The sequence below is a fragment of the Dromiciops gliroides genome, chromosome 1, assembly GCF_019393635.1.
Source record: "Dromiciops gliroides isolate mDroGli1 chromosome 1, mDroGli1.pri, whole genome shotgun sequence".
Taxonomy (NCBI): domain Eukaryota; kingdom Metazoa; phylum Chordata; class Mammalia; order Microbiotheria; family Microbiotheriidae; genus Dromiciops; species Dromiciops gliroides.
In genome coordinates, this window is record NC_057861.1 from 385,134,678 (window position 1) to 385,161,838 (window position 27,161).

The window sequence follows — 27,161 nt, forward strand, 5'->3', positions numbered from 1 at the left end:
CTAATTGATAGGCATTCCCCCTTAATTTCTAGTTCTTTGCTATCATAGAAGGAGTTGCTATAAATATTTTATATATATGGTTCCTTGTTCTTTTTCTTTGATGTCTTTGGGATATAGACATAATAGTGGTATTACTCAAAGGGTATGCACAATTTTATAGCATAGTTCCAAATTTTTCTTCAGAATGGTTGGACCAGTTTACAACTCTACTAACTGTGCTTTATTAGCGTACCTCTTTTTCCACATCCCCGCCAGCATTTGTCCTTTTTCTTTTCTGTCATGTTAACCAATCTGAAGGGTGTAAGGTGGTACCTCAGAGTTGTTTTAATTTATATTTCTCTAATTATTAGTGGTTTAGAGCATTTTTCCATATATCTTGCTAATTTTGATTTCTTCTTCTGAAAACTGCCTGTTTATATCTTTTGACCATTTATCAGTTGTGGATTGGCTTTTATTTTTATAAATTTAGCTCAGTTTCCCATATCGTTGAGAAATTATGCACTTATCAGAGAAACTTGCTGTAAATTTTTTCCCAGTTTCCTTCTAATTTTGGCTGCATTGGTTTTATTTGTGCAAAAACTAGCAAAAAGATTTTCTTAAGCTTATATGACATTTATACCTTGAAGACAAATGAACCAACATTTGTACTAAATTTTTTGCCATTATGGAATTACAGATTATTCTCCTTAATCTCTTTGTCCCTCTTTCTTTCCTTTCTATTTGTGCCTATTTTGAGCAATTTTGTTTCACACCTTTCTATCACATTCTCTAAGCCTGCAGCCCCAGAACTCTCAGTGCACTACTGTGAGGATAAGGGTTAAGGGTCGGACAGAGCCAAGGGCACATCAGGAAGCAGGCAGACCATTAAGTTCATTTATGCACTCCTGACCCTCTCCAAGCTGGTAATATGAGAAGTGTTTTGCAAACTGTAAAGTATTATATGATTGTGATTTGTTATTGGCATCATTGTTAATAGCTGGGTAATGAAAAATACAAGTCATTGAATTTGGTGTTTTACAAGCATTTTTTAAATGTTTTAAATAACCAGGTTTTCAAAGGATGAAAATCCTTATTTCTATTTTCTTTGCAGAGAGGGAGTGTCATATCTCATTTTACTCACTTAATTTCATTCCCATTTGATATAATTTTAGGCTTTTGATACAGAAAACCCTAAAGGGAAGTAGTATTTACTTGCATTTTCATGACTAGTAAAAATGATTTTTAGTAAGGATGTTGTCACTACTTTGTAACACTGAGTAAAAAGTATTATGCTTAAGTAAATAGATTAAGATGACAAGTATTCTTTATATTTAGAATAATTTTTTTTTAATTATGTCTGTGATTTTAGATTCTTCAGCAGGAAATGGGGTCCTAACAAAAGCTACAGTCCCTATTTATGCAACAGGAGTCCTTACATGCTATATTCAGGTAAGGAGAAAATTATTACATTTTTAAGTTTGGGCAACTAGTTCTGCGTTTGTTAAGGGTGAAGAAGAGGGGAGATTTGTGTTTCATTTGGGAGTCAAGTCAACAAGCATTTATTAAATGCCTCTTATGTGCTGTGTAGCTCTGGGGATACAAAGAAAGGCAAAAACAGTCCCTGTTCTCAAGGACCCTGTAGTCTTACATGCAAACAGCTTTTATAAACAAGATACATACAGGATAAATTGGAGATAATTTCAGAAGGACAGCCCTAGAATTAAGGGGAACCAGGAAAGGCTTCTTGCAGAAGATGAGATTTAAAAAAAGCCTGGAGGCAGGATTCCAGAGTAGAGGACAGCCAGTGAAAATGCAGAGAAAGTGCATCTAATGTCAAATTAAGTCAACAAGCTTAATGAATATTAAGTGCCTACTATATATAAGACACTGTGCTAAAAGGCTGGAGAAAGAGAACTCCTAATTTCTTTTCAATTTATGATAAGATTAGTGGAGAGATTATTTGAGATCATAATCTAAAATTTTTCGGTGGTTTAAAAAAATGAAAATTATCTTTGTCCTTATTAATCAGAAACATTAAGCCAAAGTTATATATCACAAATTGCATTTGTTTCATAGAATTCTTCACTCATTGGAAAGAAAAACATTTCTTAAGTTCTTATGACATTCCAGGTACTATGTAAAACACCAGGGATATAAATACCAGCTAGCTAGATGGTTCCTGCCCTCAAAGAACTTAACATTTCAATAGGGGGAAACAAAGCCTTGCCTAGAGTCCTTGGCATTTATTGAGCTCTTATGTGTTAGGCACTGTGCTCAGTGCTAGGGCTACAAACAAAGGCAAAAGCTGGCCCTGTCCTTATGGTGTCTATTCTAATGGAGGAGACCACAACTGTACAGGAATGTAATTTTAAGATATTTACCAGGCAAATTAGAGGTAACCTCAGAGTGAAGACACTAGCAGTAAGAAGAAGGGTAACCAGGGTAGCTAGGTGACGCAGTGGATAAAGAACTGGCCTTGGATTCAGGAGGACCTGAGTTCAAATCCGGCCTCAGACACTTGACACTTAATAGCTGTGTGACCCTGGGCAAGTCACTTAACCCTCATTGCCCCACCAAAAAAAAAAGAAGAAGGGTAACCTCTTATCAAAGATGGGATTTGAGCTGAGTCTCAAAGGAAATGTGGGTGCCTTTGTAGGCAGCAGAGAAAACATCAGAATGATAGGAGACAAGGAAGGGCAAAAAGGGATCTGAGCCAACAGCCTCCATTTTTTTCAGTGATGTTTGCGGCTGAATCCTCAGCTGAGAGTATGGAGGGAGAGAATACATGGGCAGGATTGGAAGAGGTCACATGAAGGTGAAGGACAGGGTTGGGCTATACATCAGAGAAAAGAATGGAAAGAGAAAGGATTTTGATCAAATGAAAGAATTTCAGAATTAATGACCATGGAACTGTAACCCTTATTTGTGGTGGCAAGATCAAAGATATGAGTATTGCTCTCTGTATAGGTGAGATGGAAATGAGGATTTCATTCTGTTATTTCCTATTTATTTATTTGTTTGTTTGTTAATGAGGCTGTTCCTCCATGGACAGTTTAGCCCTCCAGTGCTGTGATACCCAGTGGCCTTGCATTCTGAAACTGGCTCTTTTACTCCCTGTACTACTGACTTCTTTAATGGGTTTTCTCTTAACCTGTAAACAACCCTTCAGTATTAAAGCATCTAACATAGTAATCTTATCTGATCAGTCTAGCATTTATTGAGCTGAGGATACAAAAGAGAAGTCACCCCTGGCCTCAAGGAGCTTACATTTTTTAGGGAATACAACATCTATGTACCTAATTATGTACATTTAAATCACATACATATTTTCATAATTATACATACATATACATATGAGCATATGTACACTAGACAGATACAAAGCAGGCACAAGATGGCAGGACTTGGGCTTCCTCTTAAAGGAAGCCAGAGACACCCAAGTGGCAGAGGTAAGGAAAAAGAGCATCCTCAGCATGAAGAATAGCCAGTGCTGTTGTAACCTTAAAAAATAATTTCTTTAATTTGAAAACTTCTCTAGCATGACAAAAAGTATGATTTCCATCAGTTTTAGTCAATGTTTTTCCTGTATAGCTATGTTAATTTTATGATTATGTACAGCTGATATGGACTTTCTACAGTGGGCCATATCTTTACAGTCAGCTTTCTGAAAGCGATAGAAATACAGCTTTCTGAAAAGCATAGAAAATTTAAGGTTCTCTTGTGTTCATTATTTATTGATTATTGATAAGCATATGACTTGTTAGAGCATAATTGTAACATTGAAGAATCCTCAAAGTGTCCCCTATGTGTACATCAAAATCATTCAAATTAGAAACAGATGACTTTAGAAGTAACTTTGTTCAACACTACACTTAGGCTTTACATAAAGCAGTGTGTTAAAAAGATTTAAGATTTCCCAAAGGTGTCCATTAGTGTGTCATAGAGAGTACAAACAAAGGGATGATTCCTTATTGATGACAGGTTTCTCCAAATATTCCTATTCACAGATAACATTTACTAATTTCATCAGACACTGGGGCACTACAAAACTATTCGGTGAAAACCACAGAAGTGCAAAAGAAATCCTTTTAAGAACAGAATAGATGAAAATCTAGACTTGACCAGATTGTGATGCACAGCTAGATAGTCTGTTGAATTATTTTGTGGGTGGGAAGGAAGGAAGGAAGGAAAATTCAGTAGACTTCAATATATACACACACACACGTGTGTATGTGTGTGTGTGTGTATTTCTCACAATTAACTGGGCCAAGAATTGAGTAAAAGGAAGATAGCTGTGTGAGCTTCCCTTGATAACAGAGAATTTAAAAAGAAAGAGGAGAAGAAAACAGTTCCCAAATCTTGTTTCTTTCTTTACCATATCTTTCTTATGTTACCTTTCTCATTCATCATACAACCATCATTCTGGGTTCATCCCTAATAACTGGACTGTTGCAATAGCTTCTTAAGTGGTCTGCCTGCTTCAGGTCTCTCCTCTCTCTAGTCCATCTTCCACACAGCTGCAGAAGCTATTGTTCTGAAGCATAGGTATGACCAAGTTACTTATGAAGTCAGTAAACTTTAGTGGCTACCTATTACCTCTGGGATAATAATCCTAATTTTCTTCCTTCATATATACATATATGTATATGTGTGTGTGTGTGTGCGCGTGCACGTGCATGTGTGTGTGTGTGTGTATATATACACACACACACACACAAATACATATATAGAGATACACATACATATGTGTGTATCTTCTCTGTATATATTGTCTCTCACCTATGAGAATGCATACTCCTTAACAGCAGGAACTTTTTTGCTTTTTCTCTTTTTTTTTTTTTTTTTTTTGCTTTTTCTTTGTATCTTGAATATTTAACACAATTACCTGGCACTCATAAGGTGCTTGATAAATGCTTGTGAATGAATTGAGTAAATGCAGTGTTTTATACCATAGTACCATGCAAAGAAAGCCCATCTCTTTAACATAAATGTTCTTCAGGTGATGCTACATGTCTAACAGATAATAGGAAACTTTGATCTCAGAAGAATTAAAGTTGTGAAGGTCAATAGAAAGATCTATGATGTGCGTAAGTAGGCTGAGGGACATTGCCAGTGACTGAAAAGTGATAATAGAAAGATATTATGAGGGCAGCTAGGTTGCGCAGTGGATAAAGCACCGGCCCTGGATTCAGGAGGACCTGAGTTCAAATCTGGCCTCAGACACTTGACACTTACTAGCTGTGTGACCCTGGGCAAGTCACTTAACCCTCATTGCCCCGCAAAAAAAGAAAAGAAAAGAAAGATATTATGAAAGATGTGTGCCCAGAAAAGGAAGTGGGATTTTAATGTAACTCTCTTGGCCTCAGTTTCCTCATCTGTAAAAAGAGGAGATTGATCTAGATGACCTCTAAGATTACTTTCAGTTCTAACTCTGTGATCAATCAACCAACAAATATTTAAGTTCCAACAACTTATACTAAGCACTAGAGACACAAAGGAGGGAAAAATGAATGAAATCATTCCTGCCCTGAAGGACCTTTTCTCTTGGGAAAGATAACTTGTACATAAATGTAGTAAGTAAATAGGGAATATATTCAAAATAAATACAAGGTAATTTGAGAAGGGAAGGAACTGGGATCTAGGGGACTCAGGAAGAGTTTCATGTAGGAGGTGATGTTTAAGCTAAATGTTGAAAGAAACAGGAGATTCTGAGCAAGGGTGTGGATGGAGTGTATTCTAGCCATAGAGGATCACCATCGTAAAGACAAGGAAAGAGATGGGAGGTGAAATATTATGAGAAAAGTAGGCCAGTTTGACCAGAACATAGAGCAAGTAGAGAGGATCTTGTATGAGTATTTATAGAAAGATAGACTAAGCCAGGTTGTAAAGAGCTTTCATTGGCAGAAGTGTTTGTATTTGATCTTAAAGGTACTAAGGAGTTACTGGAGTTTATTGTGTAGGGGCTTGTGCTTTCCAAAGATCAGTTTGGTACTTGTGTAGATTGGAATGGGAAGAGAATTGAGGCACAGATACCAATTTATAGGGGAAAGGCAATAAGGAAATTTACCCTAGTATGGCCATTGTGAGTAGAGAGAAAAATTCAGATTCAATACATATTATAGAGGCAAAAATAACAGGATGTGACAATTTAATGAATAGGGAGAGTTTCAAGATCCAAGCATAATGCCAAACTTGTAAACATGGGTGAATGGAAAGGTAATAGGATCCTCAACAGGAAAAGGGAGATTCAAGAGTAATGGATTGGGAGTTAGGGACCGGGAGACAGTGAGTTTTGAATTTGAGATATCTATGACATCCTATTTGAAATGTTCATTAAGAATTTAGTAATGTAGTACTAGAGCTATAGATTTGACTTCCATCTATATAGATGTAAACAGAACCTATGGGGGCCAGTGAATCAACAAGTCAAATAATGTAGTAAAGGAAGAGAAACTAGTATGAAGCCTTGGGGAAATGCCCAGAATTAGAGGGTATGGTATGGATAATTAACCAGCAAAAGAGATTGAGAATCATGTAGGAGGAGACCCAGAAGACAGTATCCTGGAGACCCAGAAAAGAGTAAGTGACATCAATAGTGCTAGATGCTGCAAAGCCATCAGGAAGGATGACAACTGAAAAAAAAAGGTCTTTTGATTTGTCTATTAGATAATTTGGCAACTTTGGAGAGAGCAGTTTCAGTGAGTAATAGGGTCAGAAGCTAAGTTACAAAGAGTAAAGAATTAAGTACAAAAAGGAAGCAGAAGCCATGAGTATAAACAGCTTTTTTGAGGGTTTTGGCTCTGAAAAGGTGGGGACATATAGGAAAATAGTTTGAGTGCAGAGTAGGAATGTGGCGGAAGAATTTGGTTTGTTGTTGTTTTAAGAATGAGGAAAAAATACCTTGATTGATAGAAATTGAAGATTTTGAAGGGAAGGGGTGATTGTGAGGATAATCTCATAGAGATCATAACTAGAATGAGACTCCACAGATGAACAACTATAGTGATATGTCTGAGTCCAGAGATTCTAGAAAATGAAAAGGCAAGGCCTCCAACAGTTTGGGTAAAGCTTTTTGGGAGGACTTGGCGAAGGTTTAGACAAGAACAGGGCAGGCATTGTAGTCAAAATGGGAAATAATGTAATTGATTTGTGCCATTGGGAAACACCTCTATTAATGAAATCACAGGGGCAGCTAGGTAGCACTGTGGATAAAGCACGGACCTTGGATTCAGGAGGACCTGAATTCAATCAGACCTCAGACATTGGACACTTACTAACAGTGTGACCCTGGGCAAGTCATTTAACCCTCATTGCCCCTCAAAAAAAAAATGAAATCACAGATTCCCCAAAGCACAGTTGACTATCTTGGTACCCTTTTCATTTTTCCTTGAATGGAGCTGTGACTTTGAATCAAATAATTCAGTTATTCAAATTATTTTATGGCTTGTTTCTGTAATTTACCACAAGATGGCATCATATTAGTGATTGTGAATTTCTTGAAGAACAGGTTATTTTTCAAATTAGCCACAGTCTGGTCAATTTTAATTTTTTTTTAAATGAACTTTGTAGGGGCAGCTAGGTGGCGCAGTGGATAAAGCACCAGCCCTGGATTCAGGAGGACCTGAGTTCAAATCCAGCCTCAGACACTTGACACTTACTAGCTGTGTGACCCTGGGCAAGTCACTTAACCCCAATTGCCTCACAAAAAAAAAAATGAACTTTGTAAAGAAAAATTCAAGTATGCAAGTTTTACAACTAATTTCTCACTTTTAGATAGAATAGTTTCAGGAAGATGTAAAGGAACAATAATCTAGGATGCTTTAGGAGCCCCTTATAGGACTACATGTACTCACTAAATCCCTTCATATATTCTCAAGATTTGGTACTATCACAGGGTATAGTACATACCTAGAAGACCCCTCTAATCAGATGGATAAATAAATAAAATATATTAAATGCTTACTGTGATGCAAATAGGGATACAAATAGAAAAACAAAGTATTTCCTATCTTCAAAGATTTTCCATTCTATATGAAAGACAATATAAACCTTGGAACACCCTTCAGTAGCAAAGCCAAGCAGTAATATTGGTCTGCCACAGTACATCATACATAGTAATTTCTCAATAAATATGTATTGAATGGTGAATTTTTTGTCTGTCTTTACTTTCTGAATCAGTGCTTGCTGTGAAGCTGCTCCTATATGTATAAACTCTTCATTTGCTTAAGTGACATCTTAAACTTTATCTCTATAATCATCAACTATTCATGCCAAACCAACATTTTGTTTTATGTCTTCTTCATATCTGATTCCAAAGCAAACCGAAATCTCTAGATCTCTGCTCCATTCATTTCCCATGACTGTATTTGGCCCAGCTAGGGAACTTTTCATTTTGCTATTGCTTGATGAAAGTACCTACCCAGTTTCAGATCATGTCCTCCATTTCTGGTTAGTCTACTTTACTGCATAATGTTGTCAAGATCCCTCCTCTTCTCTGTTTTAGGGTCATTTGATATGCCCCTACTGGTGTGTATTTCAGTTCTCTGCTAAAGCTTTCAAGGTTTGCTTAATACTTACCTCCAACCCCACCCGTTTCTTAAAAGGAGATTTCTTATATTTTTATTTTCTTATTCATTTTTTGTTAAATATCTTAGAATATTTTGAATGTAACAACCAGTTTTAACCATGTCCCTACAGTTTCCCCACATCAGTGCTTCACAAAGACTTCATAACTGTTATTTATAATTAGGTTGAGAGTATTGTAATGATGTGCTTTGAAATCTGTAATATTAGAACTGAAAGCTAAAGTTGATTTTAGTGAAAGAGTATATCATTTACTACATTAATCTAAAAGTTTATACAGGATTATTATAATCATATCCTACCAAGAGCAGATAAATATGTCATAAATAACTTGCTATGATTATTTTCATTAGAATCCTTTCCGATTATGACATTGATCCATTACAATGACAGTGTTTTGTTGAACAAGAACTTACCCTAGATCTTTCTTCTTTTCAGGAAGAAGACCGCAAACTTTTAGTTGGATTCTTAGAAGATGTAATGACTATGCTTTCGTTGTCTCATGCTCCTCTTGATAGTCTGAAGGCTTCTTTTGTGGAACTGGGGTAAAAGTAATAGCTTTTGTAGTTTCTTTAAAATTATATATACATATATGTAAAGTATATAATGTGGCTTTGTAAAAGATCTTTCCTTTGAGGAATGAGAGGATACACTAGAATGAATACACTTGAAGAAAACTGTATTTGATTCTTGGAACTAGAAGATCACCCTGAGAGACAAAGCCAGACTCATTGTATTTTAACAGTCAGTCAGTAAACATGTATTAAGTGCCTCCTATGTACCAGGCACTGTGCTAAGCACTGGGAATACAGATTTAAAAAGAAAGAAAGAAAAAAAGAAAGCCAGTCCCTGCTGACAAGGAGCTTATAGTCTAAAGGGAGGATAGACAACGCACAAAAGCAAGATGAAAAGCTGAGAGTGGAGGGAATTTAGTCATGGGGTAGAGAAGATAACCTTTATGGGGGTGGAACATGACTGAATCCAAAAGAGTGCATCAGGGGCAGCTAGGTGGCGCAGTGGATAGAGCACCGTCCTTGGAGTCAGGAGTACCTGAGTTCAAATCCAGCCTCAGACACTTAACACTTACTATCTGTGTGACCCTGGGCAAGTCACTTAACCCCAATTGCCTCACTTTAAAAAAATTTTTTTTTTTTTAAAGTGCATCGGGATGATAATGGAAAGATGCCTAGCCTAGGAATGCTTCTTCAAAGAGGCTTTGGGAGGAACTCTTACCTTTGTTTCTTAATCAGGGGGACAGAGAGCCCTGATGAGCTGTGAGTATCAAGGGCTGATACAGTCTCCCCTGATGTTGAGTACCCTGATGATGAAATTCCTGGGGGCATGAAGAAGTACAAAGGAATGCTGCCCAAGATAGTCCATAGAAGGCTGGCCCCTGCCAGGAAGTCAGGGCTTCAAATCCTGCCTCAGACTAGCTGGGTAACCACTGGCAGGACACTAAACTTCTCTCAGTACCCTTGGCAGTGATCTAAGATTGTATGTTGCCAATATATCAATCAAATCACAGATCTAAAGCCAATCCTGCCCCAGCCAAAAAATGTGAGAGAGAGAGAGAGAGTGTGCTAAGCATTAGAAATACAAAAGGCAAACTGCCCTGCCTTTGAGGAAGTTATATTCTACTTATTAGCCTTATGATCTTGAACAAATCATTTATCCTGAATCCCAAATTCATCATTTGTAAAATTTTTCTAATATTTGTACAATTTTTCACATAGTTATAAGGAAGATACTTTGTAAATTTTAAAGAACTAGATAAATGTCAGCTGCTGCTATAATATGCCATTATGGTTTTTTTTTTCCCTAGAGCAAACCCAGCATACCATGAGTTGTTGTTGACTGTTTTGTGGTATGGTGTTGTCCATACTTCAGCACTTGTTAGATGTACTGCTGCTAGAATGTTTGAGGTAAGTGAATCACAGATTTCTCTTTCATTAGATTATTAGAGTTGTCATTTAAGGGAGGAGGTGGGAGAAGGAGAGCCGGGAACAAGGAATGGAAGGGTGTAAAGATAATTTCTGTATAGAGTATGTTATTTTAATGCATATTTTATGTGGTTTCTGTTGTAACAGTACTGAGTTGTGTACTGTGTGATGGAGCAGCATTTGCATTGTTTAGTTTTCACATATTTAAATGGTCTTTTCATATCACTTTCCAAATTATTTCCTTAAAAGACGTTTTATGGTAGCTTCTTTTACTTTGCTGTTTTATTTCTGACTTCAGTATTCAATTTACATCTTTCTGAATATGCTTTCCTATTCGCTAATGACATTAATAAAACGAGCTCAGTTCTATGGAATATCTCTCAAAATGTGAACTCTAGCTATTTCCATGACTTTCATTTAAAATGCATGTACTGAGTTTGTTGAAATACTGTTTTTCATTAAACACATCTGAATTACCACTCATACAACCCACAAAAATTAATCTTATTTAAAAACACAGGCCCATACGCTTTTTGCCCCATCATCTTCCCACAGTGAAAGGATATAAGAATACAGTATGTTTAAATATTAGTTATAAAAGTTATCAAGTGAAATGTATCCTTTAATGTTTATCATACTCTTAAAAAATCCAGTTCCTTGTCATGTACTCTAGTATAAATTTTTAGTAGTTTTATAAGATCAATATTACTAAACTAAATTGATTGCTTTATACTCCTCCTTCAGTATTAATTATAACTTCCCAGAATTTAAAAACAGAGGGTGGAGTAGAGGGCTAAATCAGTAATAATATTTTTAAATTATGTCCTCTGAAATCTTTAGGTACATAAATTAGGTTTATAATAATTCTGTATGATCTTTAATATCTTTCTAAAGTTCATCTGAAGCAGGAAGTCACTATCTCTGGTCTAACCTCAATAACTAAACATATATACATATATATGTGTGTGTGTGTGTGTATACACATGTATGTGTGTTCCTATATTGACTCCAATTCTTTCAGGGGAAATACAAAATCAAGATTTTTAGCTTTACCTTCAGAGTAAGTTCCATCTATGTCTGAAGAATTCATTAGATCATTCATTTCCCCAGACAATAATGTGAATTGATAATGAATAATTAATGCTACCATATAAAATATTGCAGATTAAAATTTTTGAAGTTATCATTTTCTCTTCCAAATATTTGAGAACAGATTTGAAAAAGCAATTATAAGTTTTACTAAAATACATGCATAAAGCATTAGTCCATGGTAATTTTATTAAACAAGACCTAGTGATAATTCTTATATTATGGTTTTTCTCCAAGATAGTCTTTTTTCCACTTTGCAATTTTTATTAGTATTTTCCTCTATGCCCAGAAAAACTATATAATATTTTGCACGAATCCCGTCCAAGAATTTAGCCAGGCTCTGATTAGTGTGAATAAGTGAAGTGATCACATTATTCAGATTTGCGCAGTATATCTCCATTGGGCTGGAACCAATTACCATATTTTTCATGATTATAACTGTAAATAATGTCAATTCAAATACATATGACAACTTCAGGAGATTCATATTTGCATCCATTGAGCCAATACTCTCAAATAAATGAATGAAATAAGTCTGTTTAAGTAAAATTGTAAGTGTTTCCTATACTTCTTAAAAATGCATTTCCTAGTTTCTTTATAGCTTTTGCCTGGTTTGGGTCTGTCTCTCTGCTTTTGCTGTTGATTTGAAAAGTGTATTCATGCTTAAACTATCACTGCAGTTAATACTCTTTTAGGTCAGTTATGGATCTATTTGTGCATAAGGTTTAGTTCCAGGACCTAACATAGTGCCCAGCACATAGTAAACATAGAAAATGCTTGTGGATTGATTTGTATTTGGAAAGATTCATATACAGTAAATTTTCCCCTAAATATGAATTAGATTGTGTGATAGAAGTGAAAATATAAGTATTTTTTGTCAGTCACAGTGCTTCAATTTGAACATTAGTCGTGTATTCTATTAGAATAAATGAGGATCATGATCAGTCATTGTGATTTTTACATTTGTAAGAATATTCCCAATAAGAAAACTATTTTATTAAGCAAGAATCTAGGCCAGGGATGAGAAGTCAAGAATCAACCTTTACATTTCTAAATAGTCTTATCTTGGGATTTGATTTTGATAATGCAGTCAGTACAGTTTTGCAAGTCGTTTGAAGTAATTCTGATTTTCTGAACAGTTCTCTTCTGCTTTTTTTTTCAGCACCACAGTACAACAGTGTCTTTTAATAGACAGTTATAAGTATATAAACTTCAGCTATATATGTATATATGTGTGTGTGACAATTTTAGAGCTAGAAAGGACATGAATCCAGATCATTCATTTTTCAAATGAGGATACGTCTATACTTGTGCCATGTTCTCAAGTAGTCAGTAAGCATTTTTAGGTGCCTGCTATGTGCCAGGCACTATGGTAGGCCCTGTGGATACAAAGAAAGACAAAAGATAGTTCCTGTCCTCAAGGATCTCACAGTCTAATGAAGGAGACAAAAAGCAAATAACTATGTACAAATAAGTGTTGGTCTGAATATAGGTCACCCTCTAAAATGAAATCTCTTTGAAAGGAAAAATAAAGGTGTATTATGAAATTCTGGGGAGATACATAGTGTAGTAGACAAAGTGCTCAGGACTTAGGGTCAGAGGACTTGGAGTCAAATCTCAGTTCTGCCATTTACTACCTCTGTGACCTTGAGAAGCAGAGAACATCCCTGGTCTTCAGCTATATACAACTTGATCCCAACCTGTCTTTCTAGTCTCATTGAATGTTATTTTCACTCCTGCACTATGGGATCCAGCCAAATTGGCATTCTCTCTGTTCCTTACACAAGACACTACCCGATTCCTCCATGCCTTTGCACTGGCTGTGGCCCCTACCTAGAATACATTCCTCATCTCCACTTCATAAGTCCCTTTCTTTAAGATTGTCTGTTATGGGAAAAAGTCCCTAGTGCCTTCCCTTCCAAAACTATATATGTAAATATATTTTTATGTGTGTGTGTGTGTGTGTGTGTGTGTGTGTGTGTGTGTGTTTGTTGCCAGCTGCATTAGAATATAAGCCCCAGGGCAGCTAGGTGGCACAGTGGATAAAGCATTGGCCCTGGATTCAGGAGGACCTGAGTTCAAATCCAGCCTCAGACACTTGACACTAGCTGTGTGACCCTGGGCAAGTCACTTAACCCCCATTGCCCCGAAAAAAAAAAAAAAAGAAAGAAAGACTATAAGCCCCTTGTGAGTAAAGATTGTTTCATTCCTTGTACTTGTGTTGCCAGCACCTAGCATAGGATATGATTTTTAATAAATGATTGATTGATTGATTTGTATTATCTATAAAATGAATGGGTTGGACCAGATGACTTCTAAGGTCCTTTCCAACTCTAACTCTACTGTCTTCTAATCCTCTTTAATACCCATCATTGGCTGCCTTGAAATTGTAGATTAACTAACTGATTTTGGTCCTGGGGTTAGAGGGGGAGCAGTATGGCCTATATTCGATCCAACACAACTAATAATTAATTATTTATTTTCTTGGTCATGGAAGACCTTAGCAATTATCTACTGTCTAAATTTTCTTTTTTTTTTCTTTCTTTCTTTCTTTTTTTTTTTTTGGTCCTTTATGAAAATTGCTTCATAACACTAAAGAATATTCACTTAAAATCAAGTTTAACAATAATAATGATACATTGTGACAAAGCTATTTCCAAAACAAAATAAGCTGTCTATGGCATTTAAAGGTAGTTAGTAGCAGGAAGAAAAGGTAGCAAATTCATAAATTAGTCTCCTTGATTATATGATTAAACAAGCAGACTGCTTGTAGCTAAGAAATTCTATCTTGATGATAAGACCATTAAAATAAATGAAATTATTGGGGGCAGCTAGGTGGCGCAGTAGATAAAGCACCGGCCCTGGACTCAGGAGGACCTGAGTTCAAATCCAGCCTCAGACACTTGATACTTACTAGCTGTGTGACCCTGGGCAAGTCATTTAACCCTCATTGCCCTGACCCCCCCCCCAAAAAAAAAAATAAATTATTGAAATTTAGCAAATTGGTTTGAATTATACCTACAACATTTTATATCAGAAAGCCAATACTTCCTATATGCTAAACCAAAGATTGTATTTGAATGGGCAGAACAAGAAGTCATAAATTTGTTTTCCTCCCACAGTGATTTGGTCATTGTTGATTACAAATGCACAAAATGATAAAATTTTCGTTATAAAGGTCTGTCATGAAACCTAGTTCTTCTACCAAAAGATAGTTGGGGGGGGGGGCAGGTGGAGCAGCTAGGTGGCACAGTGGATAAAGCACTGGCCTAGGACTCAGAAAGACCCGAGTTCAAATATGACCTCAGACACTTGACACTTACTAGCTGTGTGACCCTAGGCAAGTCCCTAGAGGGGGGCAGAAAAGGATAATCTGATTAACATCTGACATTAAATCTAAATTTCCATTTTGTGAAAGTGAAAGCAAAAAAGGGGGTAGTGGTCAGTTTTCTCTAGATTTCACTCATAAAAATGAATGATTTAAAAAAAAAATGAATGATTTAGGGGCAGCTAGATGGCGCAGTGGATAGAGCACCGGCCCTGCAGTCAGGAGGACCCGAGTTCAAATGTGGCCTCAGACACTTAACACTTACTGGCTGTGTGACCCTTGGCAAGTCACTTAACCCCAATTGCCTCACCAAAAAAAAAAAAAAAAAGGAATGATTTAAAGAGGAAATAGACTATTCTCTATTCATCTAGTTAGATACACCAAATAATAAACATCAGCCCTTTTTAACTTCCAATCAAATTAAATCAGATCATATTTCCATTGATGGCACAATTGAAAGAAAACTAATTGATAATGATTCTGTTGTTAGTTTTTTAAAATAATTGAACCTTACTATAAAAATTTAACTATACAAACCAATAAAAATTGGCTTGGATGCTGTGTCCTTTCATAAACATCACAGACCTCATAGCCCTAAATTCTACCTCACAAGAAAGCTACAAGAAGTCTATTATCAGAAACTTTTCTTAGTGAATTTAAAGGGTGCTTGTTATAGTTATAAAGCATATATGCAGTTTTAGTAGCCTTTGGGTATCTGCATACTGCTAGCTATTTTAGTTTAGTAGCACAATTCAGTTTGTACCTTATTAGTCATATTAAAACATATTCATGTTGAATTTAAATTTGGGACATTAACTTTGAACTCAGATTCATATTTTAACTGAACATTTTTAAAGCCTAAAAATGATGTTAAATTTATTAATTCTGTTGCAATTCATTTTTTAAGTAGACAACATGATGAAATGTGACCCAAGAGTACAAACTGTCATTGAATTAATCATGGATTCAACTTGTATGGATTTCTAGGCCATTTAAGCTTCGTCTTCCTCCCAAGCATCCTCTGCCTTTGTAAAGCATTAGTGTAGCAATATATGCTTAGCTTCTAATTTTGGTTTTGCTTTTGTGTTCTCTCTCTTTCTCCTTCTGTCTTGGTTGTGCCTCTCTTCTTCCCATGGTACTGTGCTCACTCTTTTCGTGCATCACCTGTGAATACCCCCTGCGCCGACCTATCAGCTGTTGGTGAAGGGGGTGAATGAAACTCTGGTAGCTCAGAGGGTTGTTCCTGCTCTCATTACTCTCTCCAGTGATCCTGAAATGTAAGTTTCTTACCTGACTTATACATTCAGCATCCCTTTAAATATTCGTTTGTTGAGAAATAACCATCAGTTTTTATTGAATCACATTGATCAATGCTTCTTTTTAACTTAGAGTATCTTCCTTATATTTAAGTTGATTAAAGATTAAATTTTCTTCTATTGTTCTAACCTTGTTAGAACATTTGTTTGATATTAAGCCAAATTGAAATACTCTTATAAAATGAGCCTACAGCTTAAAAGTTTACTCATTCATAGTAGGCCTATACTATCCTTATAGTTTGAGACTTATCTACTGAGTCATATATAAAAATTTGAGGTAGTTCAATCCATTTCAAATACCCACAAATGCTGATGGCCTATTTCCTCCAAGCTAAAAAGGGATGCTCCACTAATCTCACTAACAGGTCATTACCAGTAAGCATAGTAGCATGAACCAAAACCTTAACCATTTTAATGTCTATTGTGTGTGACTAAACCAAGAAAGGCCAATGAGTCTGCCTGCCCATCCTCAGTCACAGCTAACCCAGTTCTCATTCCAGTTTACCAAACCATTTTTTATTGCATGTTGACTGGTTTACAGCTGACTCTTCGAGGCATGAGTGAAGCATTAGTTGACAAGCGGGTTGCTCCGGCCCTTGTTACCTTGTCCAGTGATCCTGAATTGTGAGTTTCACAGACTGCGACCTTAAGTTATCCTGTCTGTCTTTTTGAGCATTCTTCCTGGTCTGCTTTTATTTTTTTATTTTTTTTATTTTGTCATTGCTAGAGACTAATACATTATAAATTGTGCCCATATTGAATATGTTTTAGCTTTATTGTTTTCTTGAAGAAAGGTTACGTTTATTTCTTTTCTTATTCCACAGCTCTGTCAGAATTGCCACAATTCCAGCCTTTGGTACCATCATGGAAACAGTTATTCAGAGAGAGGTAGGAATCCCATGAAACTGAGTAGTGTAACTGACCTCACGAGGTGATGCGATTTCTATAACAGTTGCTCCCTGGGACAGGGAGTAGAAATATTACTTCTTAAAATGTGTAATAGTAGTTCCTGGGAAATACCGGAGTGCCATCTTCCTGTCAAATATATTTTCATGCCTCTACAAAAAAGTTATCTTTTCAAATTTAAAAAAAAAATTGTATATGTAATATTTTGAACAGTAAATTCTGGTCCCTGTTACCATTAGAAATATATCCCCACTGGTGGCTTTTTCACATTGCATATACTTTCTGCCAAAATACAAAAACCTCTCACACAATAGGAAATCAAGATATTTATGCAAAATGATGAGTCATTTTGTACAGAGATGCTGTATTTCACATTTTATCTGTTGATATTTTCATAAAGAAGATGAGCTCCTTATGGTATGCCCTTGATACATGTAAGTGAAGCTTATTTTATACCACTTTTAAGGTGTCTAAAGTTTTACCATGTTAAATGTACAAAACTACCTGACTGTACATACTTTTCAGCTTCAGGTTATTTTTAATAATTACATGTATTCTTCTATAGAGAATATTTCTACTATAAGGAAAATAAATGTGCCATAAAGTGATCTTCCTCATCTTTCTAGAAAGCTGGGCAAAGATGTGGCCAAAACAGCTTCACTCCTTCTCTCTTAAAACATGACACTAGAGAACATGGTCAGGGGAAGGAAGGGGTAGAAAAATCAAGGAAGAAAGGAACATGTTAGTGGGTCAGACACCATAGGTCATTGAGAAATCCTGTTTTCCTACTGACCCATTTAGAGATAAATTGGCTAGAATATATCTGTTATCTATGAAGTTATCAGGAAATACATTTATTCTCAGAAAACCTCTTACAAGTAGATCTGTATGCTCTAATTCTGGAGTAAGGGATCCTGGGTTCAAATCCTGCCTCTGGTACTTAGTACCTATGTCAAAGTATTTCATCTCCCTTTACTTAAGTTTCCTCCCCTGTAAAATGAAGAGACTGGACTAGGATGGCCTTGGAGGCCCCTTCCAGCTCTATGTGTACAATTCTAACAGGAGACTCATACAAAAACTGAACAACCAATCTGAGACTGGTGCTTTCCATTTATTTCAGTAACTACTTCACATACTTTAATAACTTACTCTTGGGGCAGCTAGGTGGCGCAGTGGATAGAGCACCAGCCCTGGATTCAGGAGTACCTGAGTTCAAATCCGGCCTCAGACACTTAACACTTACTAGCTGTGTGACCCTGGGCAAGTCACTTAACCCCAATTGCCTCACTAAAAAAAAAAACAAAAAAAAATTAAAAAAAAAAAACTTACTTTTCAAAGATGAAGACAATATAATTCTATCTCTACAAATGTCTTCTTGTCTGTCACTACTTCATAATTTCAGTGTTATGGCTTAAAACTTCACAATTAATTCCCAAAAATGTCACCTTTTCATTGTAAGATACATATTCTTTTTCCCTAGTATTTTATTTTTTCCAATTGTATGTAAAGATAGTTTTTGATATTCATTTTTTATAAGATTTTGAGTTTCAAATTTTTCCTCTCTCCCATTCCCCCTCCCCAAGACAGCATACAATCTGAAACAGGTTATGTATGTCTGGTCATGTAAACATATTTCCATATTGGTCATGTTGTGAAAGAAGAAACAAAAGGGAAAAGCCACACACACACACACAAAAAAAAAAAAGTGAAAAAATATGCTACTATCTGCATTCAGACTCCATAGTTCTTTCTCTTGATGTGGATAGCATTTTCTATCATGAGTCAAGGCACGTACTTGTAACAATGTTGATGGTATTGTTAAGAATTTTTGGTAATTAAAAGTCTTAACAGAATTTTTTTTGTGTTACTCTGAAAATACACTTTTGGATTTTTGCTATTCTAGCTTTCTTTAAAACTCTAGAACTGTTGTGACTCTTTAGTAAAATATTGTTGGTTAATGATTTGAAAAAAAAATTTTTTAATTTTTTTAAAAAATTAGATATATTTTGGAGTCAGAAATTTTTTCTCATGCTTCCACTTGGATAGCTTACTGGTGAGCACAATATTCTGCAGAGCTTGCAGTCTTGCCAGAATTTCAACATGCTCTTAAATCCTAAAATAAAATATTTTGGGGAAATGTGAGTAAGAGATAAGTCAGTGTTGAGTCATCAATTCAAAAAGTGAATAAATGGGTAACTTGTACTATAATTTGCAATGTCATTTTACATTTAAGTCCTAAATCTTAGAAACATATCCTCCATTTCCTTAAATATTTTTGTCTAATTGATTTTTCCCTTATTATACATTTCTGTCGGCCAGAAATAAGATAAAACATCTTGATAGGATCATTTTGGGAGAGGGGGGTGTTTGCAATTTTTAAATCTTTTCTAGACCAAACAGACCAAATAAAGCACAAGTTTATCCTCTTTTCTCTACTATTAACTTTAAGCACAGTCTAATTGTTCTTCATTCCACATTGCAGGCTAAATCTCTGAACTTTCTTTTTGTTTTGGGTTAACTCTTATGTACTTGTGAACATTTTATTAACTGCATGTATATATCAATTTTAAGTTACTAGAAAGAGTGAAAATGCAGCTGGCTTCTTTTCTGGAAGACCCTCAGTATCAAGACCAACACTCTCTGCATATAGAGATCATAAAGACGTTTGGAAGAGTAGGACCTAATGCAGAACCCAGGTTTCGGGATGAGTGTACGTTGAATTATTGTACTATCCTAATGTAAAGTGTTCCTTGAATTATGGTGGACAAAGCCTTTGTGAACATTCCTGACCCTCTGGGCCTGTGTGCCATGTGATGCACTCCGCTGTACTATTCTTACACAGAGGCCAGTAGGTAGCAGTGGATAGATTGGACTATGTGACCCTGGGCAAGTAATTTAACCTCTTTCAGCCTTTTAATCGTGTCATGTCCCTCAAAGGATTGTTTTGAGGATGGTATGGGTTAACATATATAAAGCACTTTGCAAACCTTAATGTGCTGTATAAATGCTATGTATCATTAATATATCATCATCATCATTATTTGGCATATGCCAAAGCTGGAAGTACAAGGAGTATACTGATGTTTCTGATACTTCATAATTAGTAATTGCTCATTATTTAATATCTAGCAAAATTCATTTGCTAGACATTAAATACTTCTACCAATTCAGGTCAGTAACTTTTCTGTAACTTAGTCTTAGATGCCTAAAACACCGAGATGGTTAAGTCACATGCTTTGGGACACCTGGCCAATGTGTATCACGTGCAGGACTTTAACCTGAGTCTTCATGACTTTGAAGCCAGCTCTATGCACTGAACCATGCTGCCTGATGTTACTGTTGGGTTATAAGGTGCTAACCTTGATGAAGATTTATTTCATTGACTGCACAGATTGAGAAAATCAAAAACAGTGAGGGAAAATGAATGCAATGAATTATTTTATTAAATATAGAAGTGATATTTTATCTTTAGAAAGCATCTCATTTCTAATACCCATGAAACACTTTCTTAGGTACCTTTAATTTCTTCATATTATTTTTGGAATGTGCCACCAGAGCCAATTTTCCCTCTCAGATGAGGAGAGGGGGAGAGAGAGAGAGAGAGAGAGAGAGAGAGAGAGAGAGAGAGAGAGAGAGAATGCATGTGTGCACATGTTTATATTTATGTTTTCATATGCATAGATAATACATAGATAATTATTTGAATATGGCACTAAGAATGAAGCCCAAGTCAGTCCACTGTTTTGTCTAGTAGACCATAAAGACAATAATATACTAAGATGCTGATCATCAGAAAACTACCAGATATAAACAAAATGTACTTTTATTAATAAATTTTATTTAAGAAAAAAAACAATTTCACTCTTTCTTTTTCAGTTGTTATACCACATTTGCACAAGTTGGCTTTGGTCAACAATCTACAAACTGTGGATTCCAAAAGACTAGATATTGCTACTCATCTGTTCGAAGCCTACAGTGCACTTTCCTGTTGTTGTATCCTTGTTTTCAAAGAAATTAATGTTTTGACCTATATTTGTGTTGTCTTTATAACAAGGAAAGATATTAATATTTTTCTCTTTGAATTACATTACAAAATGATATGATTTAGAGTCTAAATTTTTTTAACTTAGTTCTTTTCCATTCATTTTGTTTTATTCTGTCCACTTCATATTTATTACATAATATCTTTTGAGTGATGAGACAGTCTATATGTTATAATGGATAGGCAAGGTCCTAATCTCCAGTTTTGAAAAAATATTTATCTACGTTTTACAAATACACAAATTTGGATCAAAAAGGGAGAAGAGATTGAGGATACTTCAGGAAAAACAGAGATTGGTCTTCAGCTTATGAGGACAGTCACATGAATGACTATTGTCCTGACATGTCCAGTAGTCTCTTTGCTTCTTTTCTAGAAGGAGATTGGCTACACCTCCGGGGCATTTCTTTGAACGAAGAAGAGGAAGAAGAAAGAAAGATGGGAGAAAAGAAAAAAAGGAAAAGATGAAAGCATGCAGGAGATTAATTTTATCTTAAAGAACAAGTTTGAGAAAGAGCAAGGAGAATCACCAAATCTAAGAAAACTTTAAACTGCAACTTGAGAAAAAAAATGCTCATGCATACTTAAAACTGGAAAATATTATGGAGAATAATAGATGTAACAGAGGAAGAACAGCAGTGAAGTAGATACCCAGTAATTTTTAGGATAATAACAGAAGAAAATTAAGAACCATTAATGTGGCCTTTTATGTCACTAAATCAAAATATAGCATATGAGCAATATACAAAATGAGCTAAAATATAATGGAATGTAAATTAATATCACCATTGAAAAGTATATGAGTGAATTGAAACTCACCCACCAGAGAAGAAGATAACATGGTAGAACTTTTGAATCAGGATAATAGAGGGAAAGTTAACAGCACTGTGAGAGTGTTGAAGGCTTCCCAAAGTAATTGTGAGGCTAAAAGTAAGATATTGTATCTAAAGGGCTTCTCAAACCTTATAAAGCCTAATATAAATACAGATTGTTATTGTTATTTCCCTTTCTCAGGATGATGCTTTTAGAATCATAAAATTTCAGTAACCATCTAATCTAACCATACCTGACCAAGAATTCTGCCCCTCTACAACTAAAGACCATCCAAGCTTTGAAGGCCTCTAGTTCTGCTTTTGAATATTTCAAACTGCTAGGAAGTTTCTCCTTATATTGAGCTGAAACCTGCTTCTATGTTCTCAATTGCTCCTAGCTCTGCACTCTATAATGAAATAAATATAATCCCTTTTCCACAAGATAGGCTTTTAAATGCTTGAAGACAGCTAACATTTGTCCCTCTAAATTCCTCTCTTCTCATGACTTAGTTGTTTTAGTCAGTTCTCGTGTAGCATAATCTAAAAGGTCTTCTTTTTCATCATCCTTATTGCCCTTTCCTGGACAGTCTCCAAATTACCAATGCCCTTTCCAAAATGTTGCACCTCAAACTGAACACAGTATTCCAGATGTCATCTGACCAGTGCAAAGCATTGTGGAATTATAACCTCTTTCTAAACACTATGCTTCTCACCATGGCCTAAGCAAATTAGCTTTTTTTTAGTTACCATATCACATTATTAACTTCTTTTGAGCTTGTAGGCCAGTAAACTCCTATATCTTTTTCAGACAGCCTACTTATTTAGCCCACCTTTCCCTTATCCTTTACTAATGATGTTGGTTTCTTAAGCCCAAGATAAGACATGACATTTCCTAATGAAGATTACAAACCTGGCCCAGAAGCAAGATATATTAGTGGTGATGAAAAACAAGAGTTATCCAAACATCTGATGAAAGAGTAGTTGTGCTTTAAAGAAAATAATAATAATCAGATAAATTTTTACTTGCTGATAATTTTATCTCTTAGAAGGTAGAGGAAGGAATGAAGAGAAATGTTTCTCTAGACTTCTTTCTGTCTAGTATAAAGAACCAGTTGATGATGTACAGAGGATGGGAACCCAGAAAGAGACGAAGACTTCATTTTCTTAACAGCCAAAGATGGGATTGAAGTATAGAAGAAGATGGGTTGGTGCTTAGTCTAGGGAAACTTATCAAGTACCTGAAGAACATTAAAGACTCAGAAATGCAATTCTGAGCATATAGTTGCAAATGACCCCAATAAAAAAGAAAAAGGAAATATCTAAAAACATTTCTTCAGTAAATTCAGATTTTAAAAGGACATATACGAAAGGTAGAAGGGGAGATGCATACATTCAGAATGAAAAGGGAGGCATAATACTAATAATAGCATCAGGAAGGATAAAGTCCAGAAGGACTTTTTTAGGTATTTGCAAAGCAAAAAGAAGGAAGGGATAAATCCACTGCTGGAGACAGATTGTGTAATGTTAGCAAGCAACATAGAAAGCAGAACTACTAAACTTCTGTTTTGCTTCTGTCTTCTCAGTCCAAGAGAATGATCTTAAAACTAGAAAGTGTTGAAGAAACATGACCAAGTAAGAATTCAAGTCCAGAATTGGTTAAAATTTAGTGACATTTAAATTAAATATATTGTAAGGTAATGGATCAGAGGTATAGAAATATATAAGCATACACCCATGTGTATGAGTGGGCATGTGTGTATGTTATGTCTCTGCGCTCAATGACCCCACAGTTTATTAATGAGGATATGACATATACAAAGTATGATGCAAGGCAGAATGTGATAAAGGCAAAAAAGAGCTCCAAAGGGCTTTAAGAACATTTGAGGTAGAGCTGTGATCACTGGGTGGAAGCGGGGGAGGTGCGGGCTATCAGGAGAGTCTTCATGTAAGAGAGTAATACTTGAGCCTAACCTTATCAGAAGAGAAGGATTTCAAAAGGCAAAAATAAGAAAGGAATGTATTCCTGACATAGAAGATAGTCTGCAGGAAATAATTGAAACAAAAGGGAATGTAGGATAATAACATCAAGAAGCAGGTTGTCAGGGGCAGCTAGATGGCGCAGTGGTAAAGCACCAGCCCTGGATTCAGGAGGACCTGAGTTCAAATCTGTCCTCAGACACTTGACACTAGCTGTGTGACCTTGGGCAAGTCACAACCCCAATTGCCTCACAAAAAAAGAAGAAGAAGAAGAAAAAGCAGCTTGTCCTGCTTGGTGCAAATGTGCAATGCAAGAAGAGAAATGGTGTGAAATAAGGTGGAAAAGATGGATGGAAGCCAGATTGTGAAAGTTAGTTATTCTGTATAAGTTAAAGAGTCTGGAATATTGAGGTTGATTCATAAAAACACTAGAACATGGTATTAAATGGATTAATAGATCTAGAAAAATAAGTCATGATCACACAGAATGATAATTTCATTAAGAGCAGATCATGCCAGACTAACCTTAATATTCCTTTTTTGGACAGAAATATTAGAGTGGTTAGATTGGGGAAATTCTATGAATATAGTTTATCTAGAACTTCATGAATATCATTTACCTAGAATTTTCAGAGTGTTTAGCAATCTCTTGTGCTATCCTTGTAGATAAAATAGAGAAAGAAGTAAAGTTAGGTTGATTCAGAATTGGCTGACTGGCTGGACCCAAGGCATACGCATTAATAATTTGACATTAGCTTGGAGAGATTTCTAATGTCAACTTATAGCGAGCTATCCTTGGATGTTTGCTATTTAATATTTTCATGAGTGACTTAAAGGCAAAGATGACATGCCAATTTGTAAATGACACAGATGGAATGAATAGCTACATTTTGAATAACAATTAGTATCTGAAAGAATCTCAAACTAGAATGCTGGATTTTATCTAATAATATGAAATTGAATGCAGACTTTTATACTTGAAATCTAAAAATAAATGTCGCCTTTATAAATTGGAGAAGCTTATCTAGATATCAGTTTTTCTGAAAAAGATTTGGAGGATGTAATGAAATGCAAGCTCAGTGAATCACCTTGTGATATCACAGTCAAGCTAAATTGTTATGATCCGAATTGTTATGAGAGGCATAGTCTACCAAAAGGAGGAGTAATAGGCCTACTTTGAGGTCAGACCACACCCGGAGTATCATGTGTGTGCTGGATACTACACTGTAGGAAGAATTTTGAAAAATGGAGAATCGCCAGAGGAGTTTGTCCAGTATGGTAAAGGGGTCTCTGGGGACATTTAGTCTGGAGGAAAAAAAAGAGACTTAGAAAAGACATCATACCTCTCTTCAGGAATGAAGACGTGACATGTTAAAGAGGCGTATTAGGTTTGTCCTGCTTTTTCTAAGTGGGTAGAATTAGGAACAACATATAGAAGGAGCACGAATCATTTTAGAATAGAGTATGACATGACCGAAGTGGTGACTTAGGAAGGATTGAGGCCACCGATGTGAAGGATGGTATGGAAAGGAAACAGGGCAGAAACAAGGCAGTTACAGGTGTGATAGTCAAGTCTCAGTGAGGGCCTTAATGAGAGTGATTTTAGAAATAGAAGGAGGTGGCTGATGAAATTTATTCTTAGACAAAACTGGCAAATGATTGACTATAAGGCTTGGGAGAGAGGGAACAATTAAAGTTAACACTACCGTTATATGTCTGGATGACTAGCAGAATGGTGGTGCCATCAACAGACATGGAGAAGTGATTGGGTTGGTTGGTTTTGGGGGCGAGATGAGAAGTTGAGTTTTAGATATGTTGAATTTTGGTATTAATAAATGTTAACTTATTGTGTCAATTATAATATGAAATATAACAGATTATATTTATCATGTTGATTGTAATTAATCAAATGATAATTTGGTGTTAATGAAATATCTACATGGAGACATGTAACTAAAGCTGTGGGGAGAGATTAGGAGTGGATTTATAGATCTGGAAGTTCTCTGCAGCTATCACTGAAATCATCTTAATGGATAAAATGACCAAGAGACTATAATGTGAAGATGAGGGTTAAGGACAAAGCTTTGCAGTACACTTGCATTAGGTAAGTGGAAAGGAAAGAGAATGAGGTGACAGAAAAGGAATGCTCAAAGCCATGCAAACCTGTTTAGGAGAGGACTGGGAGGAAGTTGTCTAGTACCACATGCTGCCCAGAGGCCACGGAGAAAATTTATCAAAAGGGGTCATTTAAAGACCTTGGGAAGAGCAGTATCAGTAGAGAAGTAGGAGTAAAAGCCAGAGATTTGGATATAAGGGTGAGAGAGACAAAGAGATTGAGAAAGGAGCAGGTTAAGATAAGGGAAGGGAGACCTGAACATGTTTGTAAAATAAGAAATAACCAGCAGAGAGAAACAGATGGACCAGGCTGGGGGTGTTAATAGAGCTAAGTCACAAAGATATGGAATTATGCATAGAAAGAGGAAGGGAGGTTGCCCGCACCCGAAAGGATGGGTGAGAACTGACAGTTTTAAAGACTTTGAGTAAGGAAAGGAAGTTAAAGAATTCCTCACAGCCTCCAGTAAAGAGGCAGAATCATCTGCTAAGTGATGAGTAGGATTAAGAGCTGAAGAGTCAGTTTTAGAATAGAGAAATAGAATAGAGAAAGATAAAGCCACCAGTAAGACGAATAGATGCAGCAGTATAGGCCTAGATGAGGTTAGATATTCTAAATGTGTAGTATATTCTCTCAGCATTGTTTCACAGCTTTGGGACATTTTTTAGTTTATTGATATTTTTTCCTAAAAACTAGTTTCCTGAGCTTAGTATTCTGATCATAACTTAATAAAGTGGGACTACTAACTTCCTTAATCTATATACCATTACTCTTTTAATTAGTGTAGCCTAAACAGCATTAGGGGTTTTTTTGGCCACCATGTAACACTGTTAATTCATTGAATTTTATAGTCCAATAAAACACCCAGATTTTTGTCACATAAACTATTTTATAACCATATAGTTTCTGTCCTGTACATTTAAAGTTGATTTTTTAAAATCCAAATACAGAGTCTCACATTTATCCCAATTAAATTTCATCTTACTAGATTCAATCTACTATTTTAGCCTATCAGCATCTTGTTGGATCCTGACTGTCCTTCAGTATGATATCATTCCTCCTGTCATCTACAAATTGAT

General features: G+C 35.7%; 1 protein-coding gene across 4 annotated transcripts in view; it reads left to right on the top strand.

Annotated features, from left to right (window-relative positions):
- RELCH (RAB11 binding and LisH domain, coiled-coil and HEAT repeat containing) overlaps nucleotides 1-27,161 on the top strand; it is a 142,680-nt gene that overhangs the window by 100,754 nt on the left and 14,765 nt on the right. For 3 of the 4 annotated variants that reach the window (XM_043994389.1, XM_043994408.1, XM_043994398.1), the window contains 7 exons: nucleotides 1,349-1,428; nucleotides 9,001-9,107; nucleotides 10,385-10,484; nucleotides 16,114-16,196; nucleotides 17,060-17,123; nucleotides 19,713-19,851; nucleotides 21,018-21,134. In XM_043994389.1, the coding sequence (XP_043850324.1) occupies nucleotides 1,349-1,428; nucleotides 9,001-9,107; nucleotides 10,385-10,484; nucleotides 16,114-16,196; nucleotides 17,060-17,123; nucleotides 19,713-19,851; nucleotides 21,018-21,134 (690 nt within the window). Of the gene's footprint in view, nucleotides 1-1,348; nucleotides 1,429-9,000; nucleotides 9,108-10,384; nucleotides 10,485-16,113; nucleotides 16,197-16,776; nucleotides 16,860-17,059; nucleotides 17,124-19,712; nucleotides 19,852-21,017; nucleotides 21,135-27,161 lie in introns of all 4 variants that reach the window. The other variant, XM_043994417.1, reaches the window with a different exon arrangement.